At 38.3% G+C, this 26495-nt stretch overlaps 1 protein-coding gene across 1 annotated transcript; it reads left to right on the plus strand.

Annotated features, from left to right (window-relative positions):
• The first annotated feature begins 1824 nt into the window (after positions 1–1824).
• Positions 1825–25720, plus strand: ache (acetylcholinesterase (Yt blood group)). Its single transcript, XM_008434980.3, has 9 exons — positions 1825–2112; positions 14922–15442; positions 16753–16976; positions 17071–17331; positions 18048–18270; positions 20961–21191; positions 21271–21463; positions 21950–22119; positions 22859–25720. The coding sequence occupies exons 2-9, from the start codon at positions 15016–15018 to the stop codon at positions 22978–22980; spliced, it is 1851 nt and encodes a 616-aa protein (XP_008433202.1). The 5' UTR covers positions 1825–2112; positions 14922–15015; the 3' UTR covers positions 22981–25720.
• The last annotated feature ends 775 nt before the right edge of the window (positions 25721–26495 follow it).

Genomic DNA, 26495 nt, shown 5'->3' on the forward strand with positions numbered 1-26495 from the left:
GAAAAAAAAATCATCAGTTTAGTTTTCTTGTAAAGAGGCCAAATTTTGTACAAAAACATTCAATTCAGACTGTAGGTTAGTGATTGCTGGATCTAATGTAAAACCAGAACAGTATATAACAGTGCCATCACTTAAATAGTTAATGATAATTTACATTTTCATACATCCACAGGCGTGCCTCCAATTAACTCAAATGTTTCAGTTAACTTGTGGAAAGAAACATGAAAGATTTTGACCTGATGCCCGTTCAGGTTTGTGAGTTAGCATTATATCAACAAACTGAATTGAAACAAAAGTAAAACAAGAAACATTTGGTATGATTTAACTTCAGACAATGAGAGAAAAATCTGCCATTTCACTGGTTGGATGAAAATATCTGGTTTCAACTGGACATAATAAACAGAATTGCTCCCCAATAATTTTAGATCAGGAGGAAAGATTAGATAAAGTTTTGCAATGTATTAAATCTTCTTGATTGTTAGAAGTTGCCTTCAAAGCTGTAAAACAAATCTGGTTGTAACAAGCTTTAAGAGCTGAAAAAACCCAGAAAGCTCAACTGAATCAATACAGTACAAGTTTCCTCTAGCACTGCCTCACTTGTTGAAGTTCAAGGAATCCAGTTTGGTTTTAAAAGGTTTATTTTATAAGAATTGAATGATGAATGGTAGCTGGAGTGGGAACAGGAACACTGTGAGGAGACAGCAGGAAATAAAACGACGTGTAATACAGAGGAGTAATAATGACGATGGTGACAAGAGCTCACTGGTGATGAGGACGATGGACAGCAGGGAGAGGTCAGTTCAGCTGGAGGTTGTTGGCTGACTGGGTAGAATGATGAGTCCTGGAGCTGAGGATGCTGGAGACGGGAGCAGGAACACAGAGTGACCTCTGGAGGGTGGACAGGTTGTTCTCAGGAGGGTGACACTGAAGACGTGGAAGTAAGTTGAATCCAGAAAATATTGCTGAAGTGAATCTTGGCCGCAGATATTTAGGAGGGCTGTCACTGCGGCAACAACGACTCAGAATCAGACCTTATGGCTACACTGTGGTAAAATATAAAATGTAGGGTAGCGCAGTGGGGAAAATGAAAGAACAGACAGCTAGAAAAGGAGTGTTCACACACCTTCACATGTCTGAGGAACCTGTAGGAATGTGAGCAATTTCCTCTATTAATGATTATCTAGACCCCAGTGTCTGGAGAAAAAGAGGAATGTTGATTTATTGACCTTCAATTATGAGGAATTTTGGCCTGACCAAAACACTGCAGAGAATCTCTGGAACATGAGAGAGTCAAAAATACAGATGAGATTAAGGTTAGAGGAACCCGGTTTTTCTTCATAATTTAGCACAGACTGACTGCATCTATCCCACATGGTACTGATCCAAAAAGATCCTGGACCAATAAGCCTACATTTATTATTTATTGGTCCAGGATATTCTTTCCACATTTCTTTAAACCCACTTTTTTTTTTTTTTTTTTTTTTACTAAAAATCCTTTTTATTGGTCTGATATTTCAGGTTTGTTTGTTTTTTTATTTTATTTTATTTTTTTGACAAAGTTAAATTTGAGTGTGGATTATATTTTGGAAGGCAAATCATAAAAAAATACCACAAATTAAACGTTTGAAATGTATAATTCATTTAATAAGCAAGGAATTTTTTTTTTTTTACTTGAATCACTGCAGTGTACTGAATTTTCGGTGCAGTATATTGTAATGCATGTTGAGTGTCTTTTTATCTTTACCTGTGTTTGTAGATACCTCCTGATGTTCACTTCCTGCGACGATTCGTCTGTTACTGGCTTTTAACTCGTTGCGGGAGAAAATTTGGCACCGAGAATAGCTTGTATTGCTCTCGCGATACAAGCTATCACTATGATGTTTGCATGCAGTATTTATTAGCAGCAGTCTCCCTCTACAGTTCGACTCAGTTGGTAAACGCATTGCTGCTGTAAGGAGGCATTTTCGACATTTCTTCTTTGACAGCACATCATCCTATGTTTTGGAAAACAACTATTAGCAACAGAGCAGAGAGACGCGGACTGGCAAAGGGAGGAGAAAAATTATTCTCCAACAATCCCTCCGCGCGAGTTTCCCCCGCAGAAGCAGCCGGGTAAGACGTTAGCGTTATGTTTATTGTTTTTTATTTATTTTTTTATTTTTTTATTTTTTCATCCGTTTAAGATTTTCTATCATTTTCCATAATTTATATCAAACTGACACTGTCATTGGAGAACATCTTTTCAGGGCTCGGTTTGAGTGAGTGCTTTTATCTTTTGACAGTCGCTCGTGCTGAAATAAATACTCCTTCCCTGGCGCATGACACATTTAACAGAACATGTTTCTCCCTACGTCATTTGTTAATACAAACCCAGTCCGCCGAATCAGTGATATGTTACACTAGGCTTTTGAGGTGTGTACGTATGTTTTTCTAACCTGGCACGATGACAGACTGTTCTGTGCTCTGTTTAATGTTGTGGCTGCTCATGAGCAGCACTCGAAAGCTCCATGAATAAGTGGTTCGAGACCGAGTACCGCATTTTGGCAAATTAAGAGTCAGGGAAATCAGCTTGTTTGCAGTGAAATGCAGCTGCGACTTAAAAGAAAAATACAATGAAGCATAATGTGTGTACTGCTGCCCACAGTTACACAGCCTACAGTACACACATATATTACTGTCTAAACTGTCGGACAGCAATGACGCAAAATGTCCTTTTACTACAGAGGATGAGGATGGAAGCTTGTGGCTGTAGGAGACAGTTAGGAAAATCGATGCGTGACGCGCCTCTATGGCGAGACGCTTTTGGCTGTGGAGAACTGTTCTGATCGAATTTCTTTCTACAGTCCTCAGTGCTTTCTCAAATAACTCAAAGTCTTTGATTGTCTCACAGGAAAAAAAATTATTTGGGCTTGTTTATAAGTTTTCACAGTATTGCTATAATCATCTTGATATTTTAAATCTATCTATCTATCTATCTATCTATCTATCTATCTATCTATCTATCTATCTATCTATCTATCTATCTATCTATCTACCTACCTACCTACCTATCTATCTATCTATCTATCTATCTATCTATCTATCTATCTATCTATCTATCTATCTATCTATCTATCTATCTATCTATCTATCTATCTATCTATCTATCTATCTATCTATCTATCTATCTATCTATCTATCTATCTATCTATCTATCTATCTATTATATGTGTCATATACATAACATTACTGTTAATGTGGCTTGGGTCACATGAAATCACCTCCACTGTACAAAACTAGCTAACAGTCACTACAAAAAGCTGTATTGGCTGTTTAGTAAAGAATGGGGGGAAAATAGAATTTAATTTATTATTGAACATACTGTGTGGTCATAAAAAAGGCAGTAAATTAGAGGTGCAGCACAGTCAGGTGACACTCATGACAGCATCGGTATAAGCCTTTGTTGGGCAGATGAAAAACTGTGTAATCCAATAGAAAACCTAAAAATCAAACATAATCTCCTCCATTTAGTGAAGGAGAAGTGAAAGTGACTGCTACCCATCCAGCCAATTATGCATAGAACCCCAAACATATATGAATAGACAAATAGATCAAGCTTAAATGTTCAAAATATTACACAGAATTGCAGTAATATTTGCAATTCTGTGTTGTTTTTTAATATTCTTGTGGGTTTGTGACTAGGAAACGCCACAAAACTGTACAGCAGTAAAGCAGGGCTGACCACGGTTTTCAGATTGGGAGGTACTTAAAAACGTTAAAGTCAAAATGATCTACTGTTAGACAACGGGAGGGCTCTTCTCTAAAATGTTAAGTTATAATAAAATGTAACTAAAACTAAGCTATTTTTGCTTGATGAAAATAACAGAAATAGAACAGCACCTGGCAGGGATTGAACTCAAGTATTTCAGGCTTTAAGCAGATTCACACACCACTCTATATGGAGGCATATCTGACTCCGTCACGCCTTTGCAGTCGACCAGGAGATGGCAGCTGTCCTGATGGGCACCTCTGCTGTGCATCAACAGTTAAAGTGCTACAGCAACATTCCGACACGCCACTGGCATAAAAATGTGGTGCAGCACAAAGCATATGTCCTTGTTGTGCTTTATGAGTGACATGCGGGCTAAAATATTTTTGAGTTAAATGACTGTCCATGGCAAAAAAAATATATTAATCCTGACATTATAAGATGCCTAACTGCGTTCTGATCACCCTCTCTCATTGGAGATTACAGTGGCGTATTAGCTTTACAACATGTACAGGTTTATATATATATATATATATATATATATATATATATATATATATATATGTACACAGCTATGGAAAAAAATGAGACCACTGAAAATGATAAGTTTCTCTGATTTGACTTTTAATAGGTATATGTTTGAGTAAAATGAACATTGTTCTGTTTTTCTACAAACTACTGACAACATGTCTCAAATTTCAAGCAAGAATGTAGTATTTACTTGCAGAAAATGAGAAATGGTCAAACTAACGACAAAGATGCAGCGCTTTCAGACCCCAAATACTGCAAAGAAAACAAGTTCATATTCATTTAAAAACGACAATACTAATGTTTTTACTCGGCAAGAGATCAGAAATCAATACTCGGTGGGTCGGGTGAACATGCAAAGTCAACACAAAAAGGCCTTGGTCAGTGTTTAGGTACAGGAGCTTTCTGCAACTAGAATATAATAAGTGTTTCCACTGTCAATTAACTTTATTTTTTTTATTATTATTTTTTTAACTGATGGTAAAACGGCAGCCTGGAGAAAATTATGAAATGTTAAGGAAGTTAAGAGGCTTAAAAATCATTTGAAACCTCTGAGGGATCCAGTCTGTGTATCTAGTGCTCAAGGACTAGTTCAGTGTATTTACATTATTTCTATGTGGCTTTGATAGTTCAACTTATCTGGCTTGATATCATGGTTATTGTTTTAACAACTTGGTATGTAAACAAACCTAAACAGTGTCAGTTTTTATGAGATGTGTCACTTAAATGTAGCTACTGCATGATTCTATGTTATTACTGAAGCTGCGTATCTCAGGTTGCAAACTCTCTATGATGGCTCTGTATATGCTAGCAGATCAGATCCCATCTCCTGCAATAATTATAGCACTGCAGTGTATACTGCATTACACTTAGCTCTCATAGAAGGCTGCTTCGGTGACCTAATTAAGCACAGATATTTTTGGTTGCTATAATGTTGCTGTATGTTTGTATAACGAGGCAAAAAAAACACCAGTTTTCTTCCCGTTGTTCATTTACTTTTAAATCACTTTTGGCAGCTTCCACTCCACAGTACCTGCCAATTAGCTAAGTGCAATAATAGTCAAAACGTTTAATGGATTGGATTAAATTAAATGGCATTGGTAACAATAAGTCAAATTTTTAGTGTACTTTTTGATAACATTTGTGATTTGTGGGATAACATTAATTTTACTCCCAGTCTTGCAGCATGAGTTGTTACTCTGCTTTTGCTAATTTGACAAATTTAGAATGTTGTTTCTAATATTTTTTACCTTTTCATTTATTAAATTGCAGTGGTAGAAACTTTTCACCTTGAGTCGTACTGGTGTAACGCAGTCACACCTACAACCTCAACAAAGCACTGACAACAGCATGTTCTTTGTAAAATCTTTATATTAGATTTGTCTGTTGATATTGTTTCTTCTTTGGGTTACAGAAACCGTTTTATTAGACTGAGGGACTATTTATGAAAAAGAAAAAGCTTTTGCTAACTTGGTTACCTTTAAATTCAATATCCCTTTTTTATAAATAAAAAATAAAGTGAACAAAATACTTTTTTTTAAAACTATAACACTTTAATCCTTTCTACCAGCCTTGGGATAAATCCAGTGTTTTTCTGCACCATTCATTTTGTTATGAGGCGTCCTGCAAACTCTTGATGGTCAGTTTAATTATTTTTTAATAAAGCGTAAGATAGTGGACCCAGCAGTGTCAGGTACTTGTACTTGTAAAAGCAAGCCAAAACTCCAGGAACGTTCCTGACTGGTACATTTGCCCATTGTGTTGCTTTATGGACCATCGCAGGCCTTGCTTTAGACCTGAAACTTGCTCAACCATGGCACTATGGTCTAATAAACTCCCAACTGTTTTATTGTTTTCTCTCAGATCTTTTGTCTTTTAACAGTCATATGTTGTTCTAGATCTTTCTACCCATTTGTGTCTACAGGATTCCGAGATCTTTGTGAAAATTTCAAAGAGGAAATATTTGATGTAAGGTCCTCTGTTAATAGGACAGCTTGTGATACTGATTGTTCTTATTCCTCTGGGGGCCGGGTTGGTTTTCCATTTTGCGTGGCTGCTTTTAGCCAGGTTGCTATTTCTAACTGCTACTGTGAAACATATCTGTAAAGAAGTTAAGCTCTTGAACTGCCAGTTATTTCACTGCCTCATTAGAGGCCAAGAGGAGATTCTAAGAGCAATGGGAGATCAATGTATGTCATCACTCACATTTACAATAGGGTTGGATAATTCTACACATGCTGTATTGATCAGATGCAAACATTTTGAACAAGAAACTTGTTTTAGTGCTATCGGACACACACAATCCATTTCACATTACTTTCTATAAAAGTCTTTTTTTTTTACATATTTGTTACAACGGTCACCATGTCATGACACTATGGTGTGAGACAGATAATCTGTGGAAAAAAATGTAGCTCCCCCACCTCTTCCCTGAACTACCATGTGTAGAAATGCACAGCTCCCAATCAAAATCAACCAATCAGTTAGGAGGAGGGTCTTAGCGCTGTTAATCATCCTCGGGCATGAACTGATCAGTTGTGCTAATGGTGGAGAAACATCTTACCCTTACAGGAAACCGTGTATGTGCTCTCGTCGGTGGCTATGCTAGTTAGCCTTGGCAATCTTGGCATAAGCTGTAGCATAGCAGAGAGCAAGAGGGACGGTGTGAGCACCATGTGTACACAATCATGACTCTCCCTCTGATTGGTTGCTGGTGTATTTCTGCAGTTAGTACTGGAAGCACTGGGAGAAGACAGAGAAAATTTCCTGATTGTAAAATTCTAGCTGATCTGTGATCCAATGTGTATTTGTCTACTCTGCTTCTGAAAATTAGAACGACAGACACACACACAAAGCTCTAGTTCTTGAAGTGCCTATCCTGTGCTTGACTGATCATGTGTGGGACTGTAAACGAGTGTGTCTGCACATGTCACATTTTACACAGATGTTGTTGTATTTTTGCATATGTCTAAAATATATGGTTTTAGACAAATATATTTAGATAATATATGTCTAAAAGCATATATTATCAGCTTCAACATTACCCTAAAGCGTAAAGCTTGCACACTGAATGGAGAGTAGCCTACCATCATTTATTATTTACTGCCCAGATGTGCTCCTTGAGTCTTATGTAAGGAACTGCAGCTTGGCTGTTAATCTGCTAGCAGGTAGTTTACAGATTTACTGTTTCTGAAGTCCAATTATAACGCAGCTAATCAAATCAGAACTTATTAAATATTTATAGCTAAAGTCCAGTCATAGATTTGTTGTCTTGCTTAATTTTTAGTCAAAATTAATAATTCCATTGGTTTCAACATAAGGCTTCAATTAAATGGAAGCATAAATTGAAAATTGACAATATATTCCGTTTTGTCTGAATATGAGTGCTTTTTTTTGTTGAGAATTTAATTATCAAATAAACAAGCAGTAGAATGCTGCTTTATTGTAAAAGAAAAATTACCATTTGTTACATTGCAAACATAAAACATGGTGTTCCTCCAGAGTGACACAATGAACATAAAAATAACAATAAAGTAAAGAATATTACAGGTTAAATATATCATACAATAACATCAGAAGTGTTGGTTTTGAATAAATACAATCATATAGCAAAATTATTAAACTAAAGAGACTGCATTGAGTTTTTTTAAACCTTCCTACTTTTAAAATAATTTTCACATGGAGTCAGATAATGTTGCCTTAAACTTTAGTAGGCACAAAAACAGTACTTAGTTTTGTGTTGTTGTGATGAGGCATCTTGTATGTCTCGGGATCTAACTTAGTTTGAGATTGCTTCCTGGATAACCGGCTCTGAACTGGTGGAACCTGTTTTGCTTCATAATTCAGATGCCATTGTGTCACCAGAGCCTTAACTTTATGCTACGGCAACATTTTGCACAGGAGCATCGAAATGTTGTACTTTAGTACGTTTAGCTGAATAATTATTATATTTGGCAATTCTAAATAAAACTAGTAATTTCAAACAGCAGGTTGCTTCACGTGTATGGAATAGACCCAGACTTCTTTCAAATGTACAAGAGTTTTTTAACAAAATTAATTCAACTTCAAAGTTAAAACTTTTTATTCAAACTCGCTAAACTGGGAACATACTGACATAGTGATAAAATGAAGACACTAAAATGTCTAGAAAAAAATATAAAACCAATGATGCAGTGCAAGGATTGTCAGTGAGATCAATTAGCTTAAAGCTAATTAAAGAATTAGTTTAGATAAATTGGCAGACTTTCTATATGTGCCTCAAATAATTTTGCAATACAAAAGACAAAACATTATTTTGCATAAGTAATGTCCTTTTAAATCTCAAATAAAATATAAATGTATATAATATATAAACCCTTTGGAAAGTTTTTATTTTAATTGATTGGGAATTTATTAATTACCAATCAAAAAGGTGTGGCATAAATGAACACAAAAACTGAGTTATTTTGTAGTTTAAACAATATTGAGTCCAAAACTCAGTAAATGACTATATTAACTGTTTATTGGTGTCAGCTGTATGCTGGGAATGCTGTATGTAGCTCTTAGCTTTCAGCCATTAGCTTTAACAAAGACATCGATGGAAGAGATCAGTTTGACCTCACAGGACTATCTGTGATTTTAACACTTTGTGGAAGAAGTTTAAGCTCTCTTTTTCTCTTTGCCTATAGATGGCCTGCTCCATTTGGATGCTTAAAAATACACAGAAGCCCTTAAAAAGATCATTCTAAGCTAACAACTGCCCAGCTACCACACCTACTATGAACAGTTCCGATTTAGGGATGAGAGGAGGGAATTCTGCTGGCTATTAGCTTGGGGTGACAGATCAGGCTAGCCTGGGGCACTCAGCAATGAGTCAGGAGGCATTGCACCTTCAGCTGCAGTCCTGGAGCAGCTGCTTCTTTTCTCCCTTTGGAAGTGTTAATCAGCAACAGTTGCCGACAGCAGCCTTCACTGTCCTGCTTTTGGATCAAAAGTTTCTAGAGTTTCATAAGCGGGTTCGTTCTCTGCCCACAGGAAAGTTGGTTAGGGAAGCACCCTGTTGGTCCTCTCCAGTACAGGCAGAATGATGCCAGAATCCCCTCAGCTTCCATGACATCACAGAGTTTCCTTCTGAATCTCCTCCTCTTCCTGCTGCTAGGACCAGCGTTTACACAGTATTTTTAAATCAACAATCATGCCAGCTTATTCAGACCTTCAGTCTTCCATAGCTGGATGCCCATATGTGTAAACATTGTGATTATATTTAGACATTATTGACCCATGTGCACTTAGTATTTGTATTTAACCAATGGAGTTATATTTGATGGAAATATTTTTTTTGCACTCAGAAATCCATAGTTAATAACCTTTCCTTCCAAGGTTTCATTTGGAGACACGACACCTCCCCCCCCACCAATGTGAATCCGATCCTCCTGTGAACACAGATTCCACAGCCTAATTTGAGAAGTGACACAGTTTATCCCCCCCAATCCTAGACCACGCCACATGGTGTTTCCATCTCTATGGTCTTGCATGTTACCAGGTTTTTCATCTTTTCCCATTTTTCTGCATGTGAAAGCAGATTTTTCGTTAAGTAAACGAGTTATGAAAAATGTAGACAAAATTCACAGGTGGAACCACTCTTTTTCACCATCATTTCTGTCAAAGCCACAAAAACGAGCTTTCTTTGAATGCTCTCTTCCCAGTCATGAATCACAAGCGAAGACAGAGCATGTCTCAAATATGTCCAACATTGACATCAGCACTATGTTCCCTTGGTCATCTTCAGAGCCAGTGCCTTAAGAAAGGGAAAGACAATGATAAAGACTAGTTCTGTTCTGGGTACTGTTCTGGAGCCTTTAGAACTGATTGTGAAAAGATTGTCCTAAACTGAAAAATCTTAATGGAAAGCCCTGAACATCATCTTCACGACAGTGATTCTTTATTCTGAAACGTCTTCACATCTGGTGGTACGTAGACCACTACAACCAACCCTTCTTGGGGATTCCCCAATAATCCAAGGTTCAGCAGGTTTGAGGTAGAACTCTGAAGATAATGAGAAGTAAGAGCTCTCCCATTCTTCATCCAGAGGGTCAAAATCAGCTTTCATAGATATTCGCTTCCCCTTCTCAACACAATGCCCGAGTCAAACTACTTCACACAGAGCTCTGATTGGCAATAAGTTGTGCCATGTTTTATGTAGATATACTCTCTGAAAGCAATGTTAATATTTAGCTTCAATCAATCCGTTTTAACTCTCCGGGGAGGGGTATGACGTACATGAAAACAGGAAGGGTTTCCCTCAGGTGCTCTGTGCTGGTTATGAAAGGTATGAAACTTGATCGTCAAGTTTCATACCTTGAAACTTGATATTTGAGCCCAGCGCACAGAACAGGTCACAGGACCCGGACTTGTAAGATCCCAAAATGAGAAAGAAGTCAAGTAACGCCTCTAGGTGTTAAAATCTGGCCTTGTTCTTCACTTGATGGACTTCCACTTCAGGTCCTAAAACAGCAAGACACAAAACATCTTCATGTCTTTGTCTAATTATTTTAGCATCCCTTAGAAATCTAAAACAAAATGTGGAATACCAATGTACTAAATTTAGAAAAATCTGCTTACTGTGTTGTTAGCTTCTTGTTGTTCTACTGATAATAGTACCACTGAAAGCTAATATTAGCTAGATAATTAGACCCCAGGCTTTTGGGCCCTGCACTCTGCTTCAAAAATCATGCTCTACACTTTTAGCACTACTCTTTATTTGAAAAGGAGCACTACCTTAATAAAACTAATGATCAGATTCCAGGCCATGGATTTCCAAGAAGCTAGTTGTCTTTTCTGCAAGCAAGAGAAATGAGTGATGGGAGTTGTTGCAGGGGTGAACTGCAGAGCAGCTCTGCTCCATTCTCCAGTCACTGGAACTTTCCCTGGCAATTTTTATAGATCCTGTTAAACTGTTGGAGTGCTATTAAACTGATAAAGATTTAATATTTTTGAAACGGTAACTTTTTAAACTTGTTGTATACCTTGAGACATGTATTTGGCCTATAATTTTGTCTCTAGATTATTGTGTGCACAAAACCTACAGAAACACTGTTCTGCTTTGTAAATGTAATACTTTGCATTCAATGCTGTGAATTTTAATGGCTAATGTTTCAGCTGCACGCTGTGCCGCTCTCCTTCACAGGGACAGCTGTCAGGGGATATTTGAGCCCAGCGCACAGAACAGGTCACAGGACCCGGACAGATAGAGAGCTGCTCTGGTCAATATAGTCTTCAATGTAATATATATGGTGGGTGAGGGATGACAATGTATTGAGTAAAGTTTCTATTTTTATCACTTTTTAAAAATATTTTAAGTTCCTAAAGTATTTTAAAAATGTCAGGTCAAGTGAGAACTGGATACATTTCGCATGTGGTTCAGAATTTGATGTCAGCACACAGTGTCTTTGATTTTTGACAATTAAAGCAAATATGTAATAATTTCTTATTCATTTTCAACCCTGCAGACTCTGTAAATACTTGATTTGGCACGAGGCTTTTTATTGCAGATATGGGCTGTCCCTACTCAAGCAGTAAGTTGGGCTGTTAAAAGCTTGCTTTGGTCATTGTGTTGCTATGGTTTGTTCACATGATGCTGTCATTGAACAAACCTGTCATTTCCTGTATTAGAAATTGTGCATTAGGGATATGCCATATTGCCTCATGTAAGGTAATGAGGCAATATGGCATAAAGGGTTATAAGGGGTATATAATGTACCCCTTATATACCCGGGTATTACCTTATATACCATGGTATGACCTGTTATATAAGGTAATACCCGTGGAGTTTTTGTATTGCGATACCAAATGATGACGTTATTTATTCAGGACAGCGTCAGGCGCTATGTGGTCATGCTTCCTATAGTTGTTTGCCAACCACGATTAAAACAAAGAAGAAGCTAGTCAACTGATCCACAGTCTGGACTGGACTGAATTCACTGAATTAGCTGATATCTGTGAGAAGGGAAAGATATACAGTGGTGGTTTGGCCACCGCAGCTCCTGTACCTGCTGGTACTTGGATACGCTGAGCTCGACTGTGTCTGCTGACGGAAAGAATGAACCAGTCAGTTGAGGTGAAAAAACTTTCTGAAACACAGACGGCTTCCCAAAAAGTAAATAAATAACCGGAAGCTTAGTGTAAAGTTAAGGGCCACAGAGTCCTTGTTCCTGTTGGCTGAGGTGCACTGATGAATTGGTCAGAATGCCTTTGTACAGTTGTCTACCTCCCACCTGTTCAACTGCTGTTTATGTTTAGCAATGTATGGTTGTCAGAGTAACAAGACCAACTGAGAAGTGATGTAAGGGAGAGATGACAGCTGTTTGGGATGTGCTTGTTCAAAATGGTGGGGAAAGAAGGACATTACTTTCCAGCCTTTCTCTAATGGCCGGTACTAATGACCGTTTTAGATGAAATAATGAAATTTTACTTTTAATTAAGATGAGCAGTATGTAAATATAGAATAAGAAACCTTCTTTTTATATATATATATATATATATATATATATATATATATATATATATATATATATATATATATATATAATATAATATATACACTTTGTTGCAAGCACATTAAAATATCCCCAACATTCTGCTCTGGTATAGGATTACTTGGTAAAGTATCTGACAATACATCTCCTAAAGTGGCCAAAGTTGTATAATTTACTTCCAAAGATATTCTAAGCTCAACACACACAGCTACAGTTTTTATTAAACTGGTGTTGTCTTCTTGTTGATCGATTCATGCAGTGTTTTACTGAACTGGTAGACTAATATTGTCATTCTTACTCTTTGTTTTGACTAAACAAAATTGTTTTTTAATATTAGTGTAGTTCCAGTTAACCATGTTCAAATAAAGCATTTAGAAAAACTTGTCATGCTGCGTCAGACTTTCATGATGACTGCGTGGCAAAAGGTGAAATGTGACATTCTGGCAAAAATGTACCACAACAGCAGAAGCAGTGCCACCAGACTGCTACTTTCATATAAACTGTTAAAGGCTGTTAGGATCACACTCTTTGTAGTTTAACACTTATTTTATGTATTTATCTTGTGTCATTTTTTATTGACTTATTAAGTCAAGATTCTTAAGAATTATTCCAGATTGTTATGACTGTGGACAAAAATACTGAATCAGACTCAAAACTGAAAAAAGAAATCTAGGTATTGTACATTATGTATGTATAGAAGTTTAAATGAACAGTCTAATTCTTTGGAAACTGAACTTTGACAATCAACTAATGACACCAGACAGCAGAGGCCTTCCTAACAAAATGAACTCAAACAAATTGGCATAGGATGAAGTAATTACAGTAACTGCCATAAAATGAACCTAGAAATTAAAAAGATTTAACCAATTTCTGCTGGAACCACAAAACTAAGCAAAACCCCCGGAGCTCAGCAAAAACTTGGATTTGAATGTTTATAGACCTGAGTCAGCAAGAAGGACTTCCTCCTTTTACAACGCCGCATCAAAATGGTCATCTGACCCAGAAAACACACATTAGAACAGCAGCAGAAGAAAAGAGCATAATCATTATTAACACTAAAAAAAAGAATAAATCGTAGTAACTTATCAGGAGCAGCATAATCATTGCGCTAAGCAGAGCATGCCTGCCAAGAATTCCATTGTCATTGCTCTAAAATCCCACATATCGATGAGACAACTGAAATATGACAGACGAGGCAACTTTTAAAAATATTTGTAATGGGATCATGTTTCTTATCCAAGAACCCCCTAAAGAGGTGGGCTTTTTGTTTGTTTTTGGCAGGTTAATTGACATTAATACAGTTTACACCTTTATCAAAACCCTTTTGAGTCAGATGTTTTAGTCAGCACCTGATGAATATGTTCTATGCCCCATTGTTTGTAATTTCTCAGTTTTTTTGTATTGTTTAATTTATGTATTATTTATGAGTTTTTAGACCTTCTGACAACAAATTTCTACAACTTAACATCAGGGAATGTAACAACATTCTTGGACCAGCCGCCCCGTTCTGCCCAGCACATCCTGCTTTACAGTGGAGGATGTTTGTTTACAGTGCAGGCAACTTCCAGTCAGCTTTTTAGCATTGAACTGGTGTATTACATAAGTCACGGGGTAAAATTTAAAACTTCAACACAGTTCACGCCTCCAGGAAGCCATCGTTTCCCAACAGCCGAGAGCCAAGACCCCCTGGATAAAGCAAACAGCTTAGAACCAGAGGCTGGTTTTTACCAGGCTAATGTCAGCCAGGAGTGGTTGCATTCTACAAAAAATGTCTTAAGATTTTCATCTTTAAACATATCAACTTGTACTAACTGTAGCAAGGGTTGATGTACTAATTTGAATGGCTTGACCAGGCATGGTCAAGCCATTCAAATTTCATTAGGAAATCGCTTTATATGATTTCCTAATGAAAACATTTTAGTTGATGTAACTTTAAGCTGTCGTTGACCAAATTGTTTAAAAAAACAACTAGATTGTCCATCTACCTTAGCAAATTATGAAAACTGCACTGCCAACACGTCTTTCTCTTCACTCTCCCTTTTTTCCACCTTCAGTTTAATTTTACCTGCCTCATCAACATTATCCTTCTTTATTGTAATCATATTTCTGTCTCCCTCTCTCTCCTTCTGTAGATCTGAGGTGAAGTAGAGCAGACCTTCCTCTCCCTGCCAACCAGAGGGAATCACGACTGCAGTTTCTGGCACACAGACACTTTTTACCTCCGTCATGCAGTTCTCCACTTATCTCGTTTTTTTGTCAGTCTTTCTCATTGCTCTCATCCCAGCCTGCTTTTCACAAAATGATGGCGACCTTGTTAATACACATAGTGGTCTAGTTCAAGGTGCGCGCTTACCGGTGCCAGATGGGAGCTATGTCACAGCTTTCCTCGGCATCCCTTTTGCTGAGCCACCACTGGGTAAGCGTCGCTTCCGTCCTCCTGAGCCGAAGCGAAGATGGACAGGGATTCTTGAGGCTAATGCCTACCCCAACGCCTGCTACCAGTTTGTGGACACATCGTACCCGGGCTTCCAGGGCACTGAGATGTGGAATCCTAACAGAGAGATGAGCGAGGACTGCCTGTACCTTAACATCTGGGTGCCTGCCTCGCCCAGGCCCCACAATCTCTCGGTTATGGTGTGGATCTATGGTGGAGGTTTGTGGTCACACATTTTTGCCAGAGTGTACGCTATGTGTATTACTGCAAGTCATGTAATTATAATCACCTCCAGTATAAGGCTTCAAGTGAGATATTTACATATAGTAATAATGGACAAGAATGTGATGCTAATTTTTGACTTTTAATTGCTTTATTTCAGTTTTAAACAGATTAAAACTTACTGAAGCAAATTTGTAAATGAATGAATGAAATCAATAAGGCCACCCCACTAAATCTATATATATTTAGTAAGAAATGCTTAAAATGGTGATTTGAGGTGGTTCGGGTATGCTTCCTGGACTCCTCCTTGGTGAGGTGTTGAGGCATGTCCCACCTGGAGGAGACGCAGAGGGAGACCCAGGACACACTGGAGGGACAACGTCTCTACTGGCCAGGAAACGTCTTAGGATTGCATGAAGGAGCTGGAACAAATGGCTGGGGAGAGGGAAGTCTGGGAACTCCCTGCTTAGGCTGCTTCTTCCTGCGATCCGGCCCTGGATGAGCAAAACATAATGGATGGATGTTTAAATGTTGATGTCTAGTCTCCCTTATCATATCTCTGGAAAGGAAAGTGGAAAAAAATGAAACCTGTTTAATTCATGGAACAGGAGAGAAAAATGTTTTATCCAGCTGAAGAAAGTTTTGCAACTTGGCTGGCTAACGGTTAATGATTCCCGATGAGATCAAATATCTCCAACGAGAAGTGTCTCTAGCTGTCTAACAGTCTCTGAATGAAAGCCTCACCATTATTGTGACTCGTCTACCAGAAGGCAAAGAGCAGGTTCACTTCTAGAGGACGTCTCAGTCGTCCAGTCTACTGTAAAAAATACAATTTCTTCTGTGGTCGTTTATTTTGGCGTTCCAGAATCAGAACCACTGAGTTGGAAAAAAGCTCAACAACCTGATAAAGAAGGCTGGTTCTGTTCTGGAGACTGCTTTAGAGCCTCTTGAGATGATGATGCATTGAAGGATTCTGCATAAGCTGATGGACATTATTCCATCCTCTTCATAAGGCTGTCATTCAACAACAGGGAGTCTTCAGTCAGAGGTTGTTTCAAACAGCTACAGACAGCTACAGCTACTCGTCTAGAATGGTCAATTTCAGCCATTTTATTTTGAAATAATTTACAACCTTTAGTTTGTCTTTGGAATTAATGTAATTTTTACTTTACTTTAGGGACATTGAAATTGGACATACATGGCCTCCTAAGGTGTACAAAATAATATCTATGATTTTGCAACTTTAAAAACATAATCTATTTAAACAATCAGGCTAACTCTATCTTGTAATGATAATGGCTTTTTAGGTTTCTACAGTGGCTCTTCTTCTCTGGATGTGTATGATGGCCGTTACCTTGCTCACACTGAGACGGTCATTGTGGTCTCCATGAATTACCGTATTGGAGCCTTTGGTTTCCTCGCTCTTCATGGCTCTTCAGAGGCTCCTGGAAATGTCGGCCTGCTGGACCAGAGGTTGGCATTGAAGTGGGTGCAAGAAAATATCCATTCCTTCGGTGGAAACCCCAAACAGGTGTTTTTGTCAGTTATTGTCCGTCCTCTATATTGGTATTAAACATGGTTTCATAATTTTCCTAATGTCTTGGTTGTCCGTTTGTGTAAAACAGGTGACTATCTTCGGTGAGAGTGCTGGCGGTGCTTCAGTCGGGTTCCACCTGTTGTCTCCAGACAGCAGACCTTTTTTCACAAGGGCCATCCTTCAGAGCGGGGTCCCCAACGGTCCGTGGGCCTCTGTCAGCCCTGCTGAGGCCAGAAGACGTGCCACGCTTCTGGCAAAGCTTGTTAACTGTAATGGAGGCAACGACACTGAGCTGGTGGACTGTCTGCGCAATAAAACTCCACAGGAGCTTATCGACCAAGAATGGCTGGTAATGCAGATTTAATTTTCCACGTAGCCTTTTTGAAGTTAAATTTATTGAACACACTCCACTGTGAGGTTGTAAAGATAATATATTACATATATAATCACTAATGAATGCACCTTTTTGACTGGCAATGCTTGATGTAATCTAACACTGTCAGAAAACTGAGTTGCAAATATTATAAACTGTCCACATTTCCTTTTATTTAGAGATGACTGTAACCCATTACAGAAAACTCTTGAGATTGTAATGGTATAAAATGGAAAGCAATGTCTAATGAAAAAGGAAAATGGAAATCTCCTCCATATTCTCTCTCAAGAAATTTCTGAAAACCTAAAATATATTTTTAAGCACTTATAAATGACCTACTGTACACCAGTGAGTGTGTTGTAAGGCCACACAGAGATGAAGTAATAACTTTCATACAGAATAACTTATTAAATAATTTTATTAGACATACACAGAAAGTAAATAAGTTACAAAAGCAGAGTCCACACAACAATTTCCAACGTTTTCTGTTTTAGCTGCAGATTATTCGCTCAATTATTGTTTTCGGTTTGAGTCGGGGCTAAGTGGTGTAAAACTGAAATTGACCATTCTTAATGTCTGACTCTAGCATAAGTACTGCACACATTTTTCTGCTACACAACTAGGTTTGTCTTACTGAATCCCTGAGAGCTTCATTTGTCTGTGTGGTTTTATTTTTCCATGTTTCTGTTCAGGTTCTGCCATGGTCAGCTCTGTTCCGGTTCTCCTTTGTACCAGTTGTGGATGGTGATTTTCTTCCTGATACTCCAGAAGCAATGATTAACTCAGGCAATTTTAAAGACACTCAGATTCTTCTTGGTGTCAACCAAGACGAGGGTTCTTACTTTCTGCTGTATGGAGCGCCGGGATTCAGCAAGGACAACGAAAGTCTAATTTCCAAAGAAGACTTCCTGGAAGGTAAGAATGAATCAACTAAAGGGATAGAAGAATAGATAAGTAGAAATTCAGTTCAATACAAAACCACCAATTAAAGTAGAACAACTTCAAAATAAAAAGCTTTTTGTGTTAGGGAGCAAAGATGTTTTCTTACTGAAACTGACCACAATTTCTTTGGTCTTGTCTACATTTAACTGGAGTTGGTTCTTTTTGCACCACGTCACAAAATCATCCACCAAAATCCTGTAGTCCACCTCTCATTGCTCCTACACACAGCACTATAGCCGTGTCATCTGAGGACGTTTGCAGATGGAACAGTTTGAAACAGTCAGCGGTGTATGTGGTAAATAGGAAGGCAGACAGCACAGGTCCCTGTGGAGCTCCAATATTGCATATCAGCCAGTCTGACATGCAGCTCTGCAACCCGCAGGCAGTCGATGATCCAAATGATAATGTGTCCACATCCATTTTTTTTTTCCAGCTTCTCACGTAATCCTTCCTGGATTAAACTACAGAAATGTATTCAATCATTGCTGCGTCTAAATTCAATGTTTTTGCATATGTTTGCTCATTTTTTTTACAAGCCAAACTTGTAAAAAAAAATTATCTTGATCTTTCTGAAGACCATCTGGGGATTTTCCTTCCGATCAATGTACATCCTTCTCAGCATTTTCATTTTTATTTGCTGGTCTTCCTGGTCCTTCTGCAGGGGTAGAGACCTGACAAGATCTAGACCTCTATGTCTGTTGTTTTATTTTTGGAATGAACCAGATTCTGGAGTAGCAACCTGGATTTCATCGCATTTGTGAAATAGTGGACAAAATCTTTACCCTTCTTGAATCGGATAGAGGGTAGTAGCGGCTTGGTAATTCAACTGATATGTGAATATGGAAGATCCTTTTGTGTGAGTGCTAAGCAGTGGTGGAGAAAGTACTCAAAAAATTTACTTAAGTAAAAGTACAAATACACAGACAAAAATGTACTCAAGTAAAAGTCAAAGTACCACATTAACATTTGTACTTAAGTAAAAGTAAAAAAGTACTGGCTTTTAAAAGTACTAAAGTATTAAAAGTAAAAGTACTTGCTGAATGCATTACCTAATTGCTAATACAATATCATTAAGTGAACCAATCATATTTAATTTTAATACATTAGAAATGTGCCATTTTAATGAACAATGCCACAGATAAAGCATGTTTTTATTGTGTTTACTCTGTAACATAGTTTAGACTTAGATATGTGATTCTATGCATCATAATTTTAGGGATGGAAACATCTTGTCTCCTGTTCTAACATAGCATGAACTTCACTTTTTTTTGCCACTAGTGGCTTTTATTTTGAAAGAAACCCAACAGAAAGGGGAAAGAAGGTGGGTTGGGGAGGACATGGAACCAAGGAGACACGTAGCAGAGTTGTAGTCAAGACCACCAACCCAAGACCAAGTCAAGACCAGCACCCCGCGCTACGCGTAAAAAAAAAAAGAACTTTTACCTATCAAAATTGCTTCTCAAATTGATCTGAAAGATTCACATTCCCATAAAACACCTAGATATTAAATACTTAGAGCTGAAATAAATTTAATCAGTAAAGATCCGTCCAGAAGATTCTGATCGTTCCTGAATGTCATATCAATGCAGACTTTGGTCACAGCGTTGTCCCATAATTGCTACACCTCAGTCAAAACCTCCACACAATAATTCTGCGCATGAGTGACAACTTTTTTCATGGAGATGCAACATGTGTCTCTGTACAGCTAGCTTTGCTAGCAACACGTCCACAGATCTTGCCTTTCTTTAAGCTTTCCTTCCAAGTGACGCTAAAAGGTGGACAAAGTCCCACCGCCTGTGAAAGCGAAGCGCTGCTGATTTTACATGTCGCCATATCTTACGATTTATGCAGCGCTATTATATTACTGACGATTAGACAGACACCTTCTCCCGCTCAGAGGAAACCACTGCGCATGTCTTGGAGCTCCACTTGCGAGTAAAGGGGGAGGCGATGGGTGACAACAGACACTAAGTCACATTATTGCTTGGATTTTACAGCGCCACCTTAAGTCCCTGAACTTCACATTTTAACGGAAAAAAAGAGCAATGCGACTTGGATGTAACGAGTAACGCGACAGTTTTGTAGAAATGTAGTGAAGTAGAAAGTACAGATACTTTAAAATGTAGTAGAGTAAAAGTAGAAAGTATCCATTATTAAGTCTACTTAAGTAAAGTACAGATACACGAAAATTGTACTTAAGTACAGTAACGAAGTACTTGTACTTGTACTTTGTTACTTCCCACCACTGGTGCTAACTACATACACTGCAGAGGGCAGTTGAGGAGAACCAGACATTCTCAGGACCTTAGCAAAACTATTAATTTAGATTAATTTGGTCAGGGCACTGCCTGATTATCAGGAAATAAAAGCCAAATAGTTCTATTTCTCTGTTATTGCCTAGAAATACTTTCCTGATGAGGCTTAATCTTAAAATCATAAAATAACAACAGATGAAGGAAGAAGTTCAACACTGGTCGTCTTGAACGTCAAAGTATTGCACATGTATCTAACAAACACCATCCAATGTACAGTATGCAAGCTTATTAACAAAAGGAAAGGGCTGGTTCAGGGGAAACAGAAAATGTAAAGACAATACCAATGTTTTTTTTAAAAATATATCTGGGATTATTTATGTATGTATTCATTTCATTTTATTTTGCCAGGTGTACGATTGAGCGTACCGCACGCAAACGATATCGGCTTGGAGGCGGTGGTGCTGCAGTACACCGACTGGATGGATGAGAATAACGGAGTGAAAAACCGCGATGCCATGGACGACATTGTTGGCGATCACAATGTAATTTGCCCACTGGCACATTTTGCTCGTTCTTATGCACAGCACCACACTCTAAAGGCGAACCTGGGCATGATGAACAGTGCAGGAAACTCACAAGGTAAGCTGCATGATGGTGGCTCTGTGCTTTATCTGCTTCATGTCATCATTATAAACTTTTCTTCCCTTGTGTTCCAAAGGCGGCGTGTACCTCTACCTGTTTGACCACCGGGCTTCTAATTTAGCCTGGCCGGAGTGGATGGGAGTCATCCATGGCTATGAAATCGAGTTTGTCTTTGGGTTGCCACTGGAGAAGAGACTCAATTACACCACCGAAGAGAAGAATCTGAGTCGGCGCATGATGAAATACTGGGCAAACTTTGCACGGACAGGGTAAGACATCAGAGGCTGAATATGATTAGCCTGCTGTGATGGACACCAGTGAAAGTAGAGCGGGCCAAAGAAGACAAATCAGTTTACATTCATTAGGTCCCTATGTTTGAAAGTAGCCTTAAGCTAGCACGACACTACAAGTAATGTTATCAACTTACTGCGCAGCAAACCTCTGTGGAGCATTTGGCAGTCCTCATTTAGTGTTTAGAAAGAGAACTGAACGGTTGTGTTCCCTAACATTTAAAACCAAAACAGAATTACCTCAAAGTACAATCTAATCAAAGGCAGTTGATTCCTGCCTTCAGAGGATTTACAGTGAAGTAACATTTTAACTCTCTGGGCTACTCGTCTTTAAGCATCTAATGTAATGGAAGCCTTCCAACACTGGGAATGTTATACTTGTGGTATGTCCTGTTCTGTCCAATGTGACTAATGTTTTGTTTTTTTTCTTGCTGTCTTTGTCTGCTTCATTTTGCTACGTGTTAGGAATCCTAACGACGGGCTGCTGGACACTAGGAAACGCTGGCCTTTGTTTACGGCGAATGAGCAGAAACATGTCGCACTCAACACCGACCCTCTTAAAATCCACAAAGGTTTGCGCAACCAGATGTGTGCTTTCTGGAACCGCTTTCTGCCACGCCTTTTGAACATCACAGGTAAACTGTGCTACACGTGTTGCTGTTATACATAAGGATTTATTGAGACAACCTTTATTTTAAGAAAGAAAAACTGCACATTTGAAGATGGGCATTATTTGGAGTATTAAAACTTTTATTGGGGATGTGACATCAATGATAATTTTAAGTCTCCAACAGTCTTTGATGTTGAAGTTGTTGATGTAGAAAAGAACTAATAGGATTGACACACGCGAAGTGACCAACAACAGCGAAAGACGAAAGTTTTTTCTGAATGAACCCGACACACAAGAAACGATCACAACACCAGCGACAAAAGTTTAAAATTTTTCAGCTTTCTTGCTTCGCGTCGAACTCGATCCTGGAAAATTCACAGCATCAAACTTCCCCCTGGTCTTGGCCAGAGAGAAATTGAATGGAGAGGGAGCAACGTTGCCTCCCTGGTGTTGAGCCTTTGATAGAAGTGATATTTCTTTCAGTGGGATTAACAGCAACTCAACTAATGTCACAACTCATTTCATGTTATCTTACATTAAAATGTGAAGTACACATAATAACAATGAAGGTGTCTGATGTTTTTTTCTTGCTGTCTTTGTCTGCTTCATTTTGTTACGTGTTAGGAATCCTAACACGTAACAGTCTTAAAATGCTGACCTTTGGATCTGCTGGATGCGACTAGTCTCAGCATTTCAACAGCATTTTATTGTGGCGCTCTGATCCTCACCTGCTTCCGACTCCTCTTGTGTTGTCATATCCTCAGGCAACATCGACGAGGCAGAGCGTCAGTGGAAGGTGGAGTTTCACCGCTGGTCCTCCTACATGATGCACTGGAAGAGTCAGTTTGATCACTACAGCAAGCAGGAGCGCTGCACCGACCTCTGAGAGTTTCACCGACCTCCGTCACGCTGTGGAGACAGAGAAAGATAGACGACTTGTTTAATTTTGTCTCACTGACTTTGTTCCTGTTTGGTTTCTCAACACACAAGCTCACTCTTTTTATTCTTATTTATATTATTTATATTATTTAAATTATTTATTGATGTGTTGTTTCACTGAATGTGGGTTTCTGTGTCTGTAAAGGGAAAACGCTGAAGGAAACTAATCATGAAGACTAGATGTTACCATCTGCGTGTGTGTGTGCGTGTGTGTGTGTGTGTGTGTGTGTGTGTGTGTGTGTGTGTGTGTGCGCGTGTGTGTGTGCATGTGTGGGTGTGTGTTTGAATTGCTTGAAAGCTCTGAGTTTAACTCTGATCCTGATCAGTGTGACACCAGTCCATGGGGGGTGGGAGGTTATATATTTTTTCCTCCTCTTCACAGTATTTCATCAGAATAAACATTTGCTTCATGACGTTTCCTTCCCTGCATCCCTGTACATCGTCTGTTTGAGCAGTTACAAATGTGTTTTACTTTTGTTACAGTCCCAGTGTCCTATATTTTATTTTTAGTGCTTTTAACACCGCTATACTCATCATTTGTGATTTCTTTGCTTACTCATAGCAACCTGGGTTTTAAAGTCATACGCAGCATTACTCAACATGTCTCAATATTTCTTTACCTGTCAGGTTTAGTTTGCTTTCTCCATCTGCACTCTCCTCCTCTTATGTCCACTTCGTTGTTCATTCCTAACTCATTTTGACCTGTTGTCTTCCTCTCTAGCCCATCATCCACCCACTTTCTGGTCTTTCCTGTCTCTTCCTTTTGCTCTTCACTTGTTCCACAGAAACCTTTTTCTACTCTCCCATCTCTTAGCTGCGTCCTCTCTACCGTCTCTCTGGGCTGCATCTCTGATCCATCCTTCCTTCCTTGTCCTCCTCACATTTTTATCACCACCCACATTTCCATCTCCTTTCTTGTTAGTCTAATGGAGGCAGAGTAATTCACTCAGCAGAAAGATAATGTGACAGAGTGCTAGCTCAGCCTCTGGCCTGCCAGCCAGCATGATTCGATGAATTGATGCAAAATGGAAGAGAGAGGAGGCAAGGACGGAAGAGAGGTGGAGATGTGGGGGACAGAAGAAAAGCAAGCATTGCATAATCTTTTATTTGTGTCTTTTTTTCCCTCTGGCACTAAAAATGTGACTGAACTGGAAATTACATCCAGTATTTGTTGCACCCACCATTTCCAGAGCTCTCTAATCATTATAGTTCTTCATTGCCAACAGTCTCTGTTTGCTTCATGGAGCCAGATTTCTCCTAGTTCTTTGTCTTTGCCTGTACTTAGCATATAATAGTCTTTGGAGCCCCTAGTGGCCAAAGCAGCTTTTCATAACACTGATGTCTGTCCCAAAGAATGACTTCAAGATTTTATATGTTATAAAAAATCTGGTGTTGGAGCAAAATAAAGTTGTGTTGTGTTGTGGGCACAATCTCAGTTCTACTCTGACACTGATCTCATCTAAAACATTATGGCTATGATTCTCACAGACACAGCATATTTTTAGTTAATTTAATTTAAGACCTTTGTGATTTAGTCCAAAACATTAGATCAATATTATTTTTTTTAATTATTTTGTCAAAGACTGTCATTCAAACAGCTAATGGTGTCCTCTACAAACATCTATCTCTGTATTGACTAAGAGTGATTTTAGTAAAGTCAAACAAATCTGTAATTTTATGTATTTGACAGATCATGTTGTTCTTTACATTCAAAATAAAACTTTTTTTTTTTGATCAGCCCAGGTCCTCAGAGTGACATGTTCTGGTCTTCACTCTGCCTGTTTAAGTTCAAAAGAAATAGAAAATTCATTTCATTCATTTTTTCCCCTTTTCATTAGCATTTCATTAACCTCCACTTGAGTGCATACAATGTGTATGAGTGAACAGAATCAGCTTTTGAGGGTTAAAAAGATTTAATTAGGGTAAAGAGTTATGTAAAGGTTTCTTTTACACAAGTGGTAAAACAAACAGGTGTGTGTGTGTGTGTGAGACGTTAAATCTCACTGTCCTATTTGAGTTCTGACTCACAAGCACCTTTGTTGGCATGTGAAGCTCCTTTTCGTGGATCTGACTTGTGTTGCCGGCTTTAAAAAGAAGTACATCTAAAAAAAAAAAAAAAGATTGTACCTTGTATCTACTACAAGTAAGGACTGCATGTCAGAGGCTGTATGAGAGACAAAGTCCTCCACTCTTATTTAATGGAAACGCTGCCTATGTACCTCTACCACTGTCCTTCAATACAACTGTTGTGCATGTCCTGAAGTCTGTTATCCCCAGATTATCCTGCCAAACTCCGACTGTTATTTGCTGTAGAATTTGTACTGTACACAAAACTATTATACAGCTAAGTCATTTTAACATATATTGATAGCTATGTTTGATGTTAGCAATAACATAAATAGATCAGTAAAGGAATATATTTGATATTTAAATGCAGTAAAACTAACAAACTGTATCAAGAATTGAAAATGTGTTTTTAAAAGCAATATTATTGTGAGTATAACATAAGTGCCATAAACTTTTTTTCCCTTTTGTTTATTCTGTTTGTATCAATGTTCTGCCTAATGGTCGTTTGTTCCAATCACTAATACTGTAAGTGCTGAAGGCTTTCATTAGCTTCATAGTACATTGCTGTGTATCATCAATGCTAATCTATTGCAACAAAAATAAAGACTGCAGCATCTGTCTATTTAACCCGTTCACTGAATCACAGCAGGTGTAGCAGGGCCTTCCAGTGCTCTGGGTACCAAACTGAAATCCGTCCGGTCCGTGAACGGCATTTAAAACATGTTCCCACTCTCTGACAGTGGCGGAGCTAGACTTTTAAAGTTGGGGGGGCCAGGACTACCTCTGGGGGGGCAAAATTTTAAATGTGTGCGCACACACACACACACACACACACACACACACATATATATATATATATATATATATATATATATATATATATATATATATATATATATATATATATATATATATATATATATATATATATATATATATGTAATTTAAAAAAATAACCAAACTGAATATTTGGTTATTTTTTTAAGCCCCTCTGTCATTTGACATGTTATAATTAACCTTTGACTGGCGCACATGGAGACATGATTTACGCAATGAGTTCATGGCAGAGGCAACTAAAATCAATCAAATAAAAGATCCTTCCTGAATATCATCTCATGGACACTGAACTAAATGCGTTTTTCGTCTAAATGCGTGTTGATGAGTTACACCTTGGTTAGGAAGCTCTGTTTGGACAGGTAATTTGACAGGTAACAATAGTTCGGGTCGGACCAGAATTGTTTGCCTGATGGTGGCTCGGGCTTCTAATGACTTTACATTTAATGAGTTTGCAGCACACAGAGAAAACCTAAAGAGAATGTTATGATCTACTTGTAGTTTAAGTAGAGAAATTACAGCTGACTGTTGAGAGAGGAAAGAAATTAAAGTGCAGATTCG

The sequence above is a fragment of the Poecilia reticulata genome, chromosome 18 (assembly GCF_904066995.2).
Source record: "Poecilia reticulata chromosome 18, P_reticulata-male-v2, whole genome shotgun sequence".
In the NCBI taxonomy this organism is placed as follows: Eukaryota; Metazoa; Chordata; class Actinopteri; order Cyprinodontiformes; family Poeciliidae; genus Poecilia; species Poecilia reticulata.

Bases quoted from the DNA above. Each gene is read 5' to 3' on its own strand.
- ache (XM_008434980.3), top strand. From the start codon at position 15,016: ATGCAGTTCTCCACTTATCTCGTTTTTTTGTCAGTCTTTCTCATTGCT. The intron at 18,271-20,960 runs GTAAGAATGAAT...TTATTTTGCCAG, and splicing joins CAAAGAAGACTTCCTGGAAG to GTGTACGATTGAGCGTACCG. The intron at 21,192-21,270 runs GTAAGCTGCATG...TGTGTTCCAAAG, and splicing joins CAGTGCAGGAAACTCACAAG to GCGGCGTGTACCTCTACCTG.